This window comes from Carassius auratus, chromosome 39 (assembly GCF_003368295.1).
Source record: "Carassius auratus strain Wakin chromosome 39, ASM336829v1, whole genome shotgun sequence".
Lineage (NCBI taxonomy): Eukaryota > Metazoa > Chordata > Actinopteri > Cypriniformes > Cyprinidae > Carassius > Carassius auratus.
This window is the reverse complement of record NC_039281.1, coordinates 10,313,508-10,321,007: the sequence shown is the minus strand read 5'-3', so window position 1 is coordinate 10,321,007 and position 7,500 is coordinate 10,313,508. Positions and strand designations below refer to the sequence as shown.

Here is a 7,500-nt window from a genome sequence, read left to right as displayed (position 1 = left end):
CATCATCCCTCTTTGTCTTCCAGAGGTTTGATTCTGTCACCGACATCATCAAGTTCCACTCCATCTTTCCCATCGTTCTCATTGACGGACGGAAATCCTCCTCCTCCGCAGCAGCCAATCAGAGGAGGCAGTGTGTGCTGATGTACCCAATCACAAAGCAGGACCTGACCGAGCTGTTGAAATAAGAGCAAATACAAACGACCCGCGACATCTCTGAGACTTTGACTGACCTTTTAACTTTAGAAGACATGTTTAGTGACTTTGACTAGTACAGACTCCAAAAAAGAGCCAGAGAGATAATCTGATAAAGCAAAGAAAATCAAATGTTTATTAATGTGGATGAGTAGAAATCAAATATCTAAAGGATTCAGTATTTTTTACATTTTAAAACACACACAACAACCTTTTTTCCAGAAACTTTTAATCCATTTCAGTCTTTATTTAATCACACTTAACATTTTTTTTCTGTCTTGTGTATTATTTAAAATAAATATTATGCTTCTGAAGCCTCAGAACGATGTACAGATTATAGTTTGACTTAAAACTCATGAATCATTACACATGTTTAGTTTCTTGTTTAAACAGTTTTAGATTTAAAAATGAGCAGATGCCCTTTACATAAACAGTAACAGGTTTGATCATTTGAGGTAGATTTACAAAGATAAACACATCAAACTCTCTCGACTGTCTAATGACAATACATTTTACAAAAAGGACATTATATTGGATATAGTATATTGCATGAATGTGTGCTGTAAAATACTGAGTTCATATAAGCAAACTTTTTTGGTTTATTTGCAAAAACACATTAACTGTACGTCATATGTTTGAATTTCACAAATGACAAAGCCTCACCCAACAAAGACCAATGGATTCAAACCAAACCCAAACAGCACCCATGAATCACTGCACACCAATCAGAAAAGAGTCACTTCAACACTGAGGCTTATGTACAAATAATGATTAAAAAAGACAGTGATTTCAGTGAAAAGTGCCACATGTACAAACATTTGTGAAAGTTTAAACGTGAGACGTATATAGACGTGACAAATAACACACAACATCCTAAAACAGACATTGGTTTCAGAGTTAAGATTTTCTTAACAATAACTTCTATGTATTGACAGTTCAGTTTTACATTTCTTTTTATAAAAAAAAGTCTATATATACACATGATGAGCCTTGTTGGTCATTGCAGCTGTACAAGTGGAACATAGCAGGACTGGGAAAAATCTGGTTAATTAATAGTTAGTTCATTTTGGAAAAAAGTATGTTTATTCCCAAGTACATATGACCAGAGTAGCTAAAACTTGGTCAGTCTAATTGCAAGATAATGTTTATTGGCATCGAACTACCAACGTCACCCACTAGCTTTATTATCGTTAAATTTGAAAAGAATCCTGCTTGAGTTTTCCTAAATAGCACAATCATAAGAAAATCAATAGAAACATGAAGTGTCTAAAAGGGAATGTAGCTGGTTTTACGAGAGCTGTTTCTCCGAGACTCCCTTTAGAACGAACTCGATTACCTGATACTTCTGTCCATTAACTTTCTTGAGTTTCATCTTGAATGAAGGCCGTTTTCTCACACGTTGTTCCCTCTGTTCCTGCTCGTGATCCACTGAGTGAATCCACTTATAGTTCTTCAGGGTTTGGACGCCAACACTGACGCTCTGAACCGAAGGATTGGGGTGGTTCAGAACCACAACCGGCTGATTCGGACCAGGAAGCTTGATACGCTGATCCACTTTCAGTGGAGTTAACCTCAGTTCCTGATGACCTTCATTTGATGATTGAGAAAGGCCTGTCCCAACCGATGACGACCTGTGTTTCTTGGCTTTTCTCTTTTCTTTCTTGTGCTTTTTCCGTGGTGGAGAGTCTTGGTGCTTCTCTTCACTTTCACAAAGGTTTCTCTTTAGTATCAGCTTGATGGCCACCTCAGGACTTCCAGACACGTTCTGCTCGCTTAGCGTGCAGCTGAGAACCGGTCGTGCCATCAAACTCTCCTCTCGTGTTGGGGCTTCTGGAGGTTTCTTCTTGGGTTCCAACAGAGAACTGGGAATCCTGAACAAAGCTACTTTTGGATACATGTTGGAAACACTGGAATTGTGTTTTTGGACCGAATTTCCCCTGTCTTGCTGTGAAATGTCATCCTTGTTTGATGGAACAATGTTTTGGTTTGGCACGACCAATGGATGAGACACTGTCAAACATGTACCTTGTTTTGAATGACTTTTGTTTGGGGGTTTTTCTGATGTTTTCACTTGAACAAGAGTCTTAGATATTGCTGAGCCTGCACTAGTCTCATCCTCTGTCTTTGTTTCTTTGAGACCCAAAGAAGCACCTTTGGGTTTGTCCTCAGCTTCCTCCTTCTTAATCAGAATACTACAGACTAGTGATTGCTCTGCATTCTTCACCTCGTCCTTTGGCTCTTTTGTTGCCACCTTCCACCGTTGCATTTCTGGCGAGGACTTTGAGATGCTTTGAGTTGACTTAGGTGTGGGACAAAGAGAGAAAACGGATGAGATCACAGGAAGGCTTTCAGAACTCAAATCTGGACGGTCAAGCGTGATGATCTTTGGATCCTTGGTCTTGGGGTTGTGTTTGCTCCTGGCTGGCGTCTCTGAAGAACACTGTGGTTTGTGTGCTGACTGAACAGATTTTGTGATAGTCTGAACATTGGTGCACGATGACGGCTGCTGCTGTTTGACTTCATGAGATGATGAAGACGTGGAAGAGCTGACTGGACACCCTTTGGCAACTTGGCATTTGAAGGACAGTCTGCCTCCAGTTGTGGCTGATGAAGGTTCATCCACATTGCTCTTCTGGTCTTGCGGACTCCCATTGGGTGGGATCATCCGTAGCTCCAACTCTCGAGTCCCATTGACATTTTTCACCTCAACCAGTTCCACCAAACACCCAGCAGGAATATTGATCTCCTCTGGACAGGACACGGTCAGAGGCTTGTTGTGTTGAATTGGCTGGTTCAAAGGCGCTAACAGTTCCACTTGGACACTGGATAATGTGCTCGATGTCTCTGCTGAGGATCCTACAGGTGCTCTGGAGGTCGCTCTTGACTGATTGCTCTTTTCTGCATTGGAGTGCAGTGGACGTTTGATTGGACTGCTGGGAAGTACTACTGGTCTCTGTGTCCCAACTTTAAGCCCTGTTTTGGACAGACCAGCCATCTGATCCATCTGAATATTCCTCTTGGATAATGGCGCATTAAGTAGTGGTCGAAGTGGGGTGTTCAATTCAATAGGTGCTCGGACCTGTACTCTGGGAATGTTGTTTGAAGCCATTGCCTTTTCAGGAACACCAACCTTTGGGCTTTGCTGTAGTGTTGCTGTAGAGCTAATATGGACTCTTGGGAACATAGCTTTCGGAATAAGCTTTTCCGAAACGGTTCTGCTACTAACCACCTTGTTTCTCCCATCGGCACAGGGTTGCGCATTCAATAGGTTGCTGTTTGCCTCCCGTGATCTTAGAACCACTTGTGGCGTGTTGCCTAACGAGTGACTGGTGCTTGGAGCACAGCTGGGAATGGTGGACTGAGTCTTAGAAACCGGAATGACTGTTGTTTTATTGGTCATAGATGGCATTGTGAAACTGTAGGTCATACGAGCTCGATTACCCCTGGTTTGGCTCACTGTTTTACTAATAACAGATGATTGGTCGGGTTGACTTCCACTGGAGCGTTCCACATGGGAATTGGGAATTGCACACTGGTCGTTCCTTTCAGGCCAATCTGAAATCCTGAGAGCATCAGGAACAGATGGACATCCATCTGGGGTGGATACGACAAAATCAGTTATGAAGCCTTCTTCTGCATTTCTCTTGTGTATACGAAGAATATGCTTCACCATGTAGTCTCTCCGCACGGCTCCGTACGAGCAGAAGCTACACCTGTACGGATACGAGCCAGTGTGCAAAACAATGTGTTTCTGAGACTCTGTTTTAGAGTAGGAAACATAGCTGCAGAGCGCACAGGAGAAAGTCACCTCCTTATGATGGGACACGTGCCTCTCGAACAGGTCAGTGTCCTTGGTTGAAAAGCGACATTTTGCACAGCACAGGCGATCAAAGTCTTTTCTAGGTATAGCACTGTCCTTGCTGTTCATAAATGACATGAAACTTTGTTGTGAACGCATGGTCAGGACATCAAGTTAACAATCGTACAGTTCACAAATCAAAGAATAAGTGATCCACATAGGCTGTTTCTTGACAAGTTAGGATCCCTTCCTTTGGACTCAGTATGATGTAAGTTTGTACCTGCATAATGGGTGAGAAAAAAAGAGTGTTTTGGGAAATTAGAATGGAATACAATCCAAAAAGTAACATAAAACTCTCTTCATTGGTTATGTTGTACTAGTTTATGAACCTTGCATCTATAAATACTTTGTGACGCAACCAACAACAACACTGTTAGTGATGTTCAAATCACTAGTGCATCTTGAAAGTGAATTTAATGGTGTATTAAAACAGACACACACTTTAGGAATACACACATCATGGAAAAAGACTTTATAAAGAAGTTTATTATTTAATCATTGTTTTGAGAACAAGCTTTACTCAAGGTATCTTGCAATTGAACCACATAGTGACCAATATGATAGAGATTTGGAAGTGCAACCACTAACAACCCCATAACAACCAAACTGCAATGGATTAATAACCACCCAGGATAATCAGGACCAGGTTTTGAATGGGTAACCAACAGGGCTGCACTAGATTAGGCAATTGGCTGTAATCTTTTTTTTTTTTTTTTAATGCGCAGCTTGTCAGTGAAGTATGGTTGAATGCTGCTTCATCTAAAAGCCAGAGGGCGCTCTCACGCAGAAACTCCAAATATGCCCCGCAGAAGAAGTACCATGACCCTGTAGTCCCAATGGGCATCTTTCTCACTGTTCTTCATGCCTTCTCAGGTATTTTCAAGATAGTATATTTATAATGATGAAGTTTGAAGAGTGTTGCTTTTACAAATGCACAAAAAAGCGACTCAAACTCGAAGTGATTTCAGATGAAGCAGCTCTTCCCACTGATCAAAGAGCCATGCTTCATCGACAAGTTCACATAAAACATAATCGCAGCCTTCGCAATTTCATAATCGCACTAGACAGGTTGAGTTACACAAGATTTAGTGTTAATCACAATTTATCGGTCAGCCCAGGTTATCAATATAGAACAAAAAAGAACATGGTCTAAAATGTCCAGTGGCCAGTTTTGGGCTCTACAAGTCAAACTCTCTAGCGCCACCATCAGCTTGAAGTTTCCCTTTAAAAAAACATATTTTCTGTTAATAAAGTTTGAATGTATTGGTAAAAAAAAAAAACTCTGTTTATTTTTGTTTATTTTATTTTTGGGCATACAATTTTTATGTGATCTTCACTAAATTTGCATTAATCAAAATAATCTTTGATGTCCACAAATGACTAGTTTGTGTGCTTAACCATAATTACTTGAGGCAACAACAAAAAAAAGTATTCACAAATCCAGTGTGAAACCAATATTTGGTAAAAACGTTTGACTATAAATTAAAATGCAAGAACAATAATACATTTTTACATAGTAGCAATCAGCCCCTCAATGCATAATATAGTCAATCTTCTTGATTCGGATTTTTTACTTATTTGTTACAAACACTAGATACCAATACTAACTGTAGTTTTATCATATTTATTAGTAAAGTTAGTAATAAACCAAAGGCTACTTTACAAACAACAAATCACTTTTTATTATTACCCTAAATGCAATAAAACTTTTTTATGGGAATATTTTTTTATCAACACAGCAAAAACAAAACAAATTTGATACATCATAAATGCATGCAAAACAGTATTTAAATAGATGCATTTTTCAGGCAGTGGAATTTGTTAGTTCTTAATTGCACTGTGCATTTAAATTGCATGTGCACGAGCATCTAATGTTTTTTCAGTTTGATCTGCTGCTCTCAGGAGGAGATTCCTGTTCTGAGGGGATAAACAGCACACAGTAATCACTCATTTCCCAAGGCGATCTAAATAGGATGAGAATTGTGTGCTGCGTGTGCCCGTCACGCCTGAGCCGAGCCCCGCACGCGCGTCCCAGGAGAAAACAGCGATGCGTTAAAACACTAACCTTGCGTTACAAGCGTGCTCCTCTCAAAAGAGCGACGGATGCGTTTAATTCGTCCATTGCTTCATTATTTTCTCACCAGGGTGGCGTGCATTGTATTCTTTCTGCTGCCGTGACCGCGCAGAGTGTGAGTGTGTGGGTGCGGGTGCACGGGGCGCGTGACGTGATCGCGCCTCTGATTGGCTGCTGGCTGCAGTAGAGCTCTACAGCTCACGCGAGCACCCGCATTGCGCAGCAGGACTTCCACACAAAGACACACCTTTTGCTCGCGCTAACGGTGATTGATGCCACAATATTTATCTCGGAGTTTCTGTTCTAGTCAAATACCTGTTGGTTTAGTCCCTGGATTCATCTAAAGCTGTAGATTCGACAGCACTGTAGTCCCTTCCTCTAACTTAACATGAGCCAAGATGGCGCTCGTGAAAAACTGACGTGTCCACTTCTGTTCAGTTTACAGAACATGACTCTCATTATACAATAGTTCTTAGTCTTTTGTACATATGTATGTGGTTATACTGGCCAAGCCCATTTGTAGAAAAGGTGATTCTATTATCATTTTTAAAAGATAAACAAGCCCAGATTTAAACCCAAGTTGGATTGTTTTATTATAAACAAAATTGGCTTGGAGTACCACTGCAAGAAACGTGTTTGTGTTTTTGTGCAATATAATAAGGAAAAGCGTTTCTACACCTCTTAGTTCACTTCCAGAATAAAAGTCTGATAATTTACTTTCTCAAGATATTCATGTCTTTCTGTCTTCCATTGCAAAGAAAGCCAATGAGGATCGAGGGGTTAAAGATCTAATCAGTTTCAGTGCAGATTTAAAGAGCTCTACAGGAATAAGAGTCTTATCTAGAGAAACCATCACTCATTTTCTGAAATAAACATATATTTTTAACCACAAATGCTGGTGTAGCACTAGCTGGACTTCACACATGATGTAATCGCGAAAGCACCGATCTAGTGTTTACAAAGCAAACCTGCAAAGAAAGTCAAACGCCCTTCACAAAGACAACGGTAAAACAACGATTAGGGATGATTTTGAAGTTTGAGTAGGAAATGAGATGGAGTTTTTCTTTCTGAAGCTGGACACACAGATGAATCTTTTGAAGTCCATTACATGGAGAAAAACCCTGGAGTGTTTTCCTCACAAACCTTCATCTCTCTGCGACTGAAGACAGATAGACATGAACATCTCGGATAACACCGGGGTGCATTTTTGAATTATTGTTTTTATTCTGGAAGTACTCCTTTAAGGCTGCACCGTGGCTGCTCAAGACCCAGTGTTACACAATGCAGCATTGAAATGATGTTTTCTGTGACCCACCTCAGGCTGTAATGGCTGTGTAAATGCATTTATGCCACCTCTGAGCAGCATTACACAATC

At 40.5% G+C, this 7,500-nt stretch overlaps 2 protein-coding genes across 5 annotated transcripts in view; one reads left to right on the top strand and one right to left on the bottom strand.

Annotated features, from left to right (window-relative positions):
* Positions 1–292, top strand: part of LOC113058077 (cytokine-dependent hematopoietic cell linker-like) — a 13,609-nt gene extending 13,317 nt beyond the window's left edge. For all 4 annotated transcript variants that reach the window (XM_026225764.1, XM_026225763.1, XM_026225761.1 and 1 more), the window contains one exon: positions 24–292. In XM_026225764.1, coding sequence (XP_026081549.1) covers positions 24–185 — 162 coding nt within the window. In that variant the 3' untranslated portion in view covers positions 186–292. The remainder of the gene's footprint in view (positions 1–23) is intronic.
* Positions 293–815: 523 nt separating this feature from the next.
* LOC113058051 (zinc finger protein 518B-like) lies at positions 816–6,353 on the bottom strand. Its single transcript, XM_026225716.1, has 2 exons — positions 6,117–6,353; positions 816–4,271 (listed from the first exon to the last, which is right to left on the bottom strand). Exon 2 carries the CDS (start codon positions 4,148–4,150, stop codon positions 1,481–1,483), a length of 2,670 nt encoding a protein of 889 aa, XP_026081501.1. The 5' UTR covers positions 4,151–4,271; positions 6,117–6,353; the 3' UTR covers positions 816–1,480.
* Positions 6,354–7,500: the final 1,147 nt, after the last annotated feature.

Bases quoted from the DNA above. Each gene is read 5' to 3' on its own strand.
- LOC113058051 (XM_026225716.1), bottom strand. From the start codon at position 4,150: ATGCGTTCACAACAAAGTTTCATGTCATTTATGAACAGCAAGGACAGT.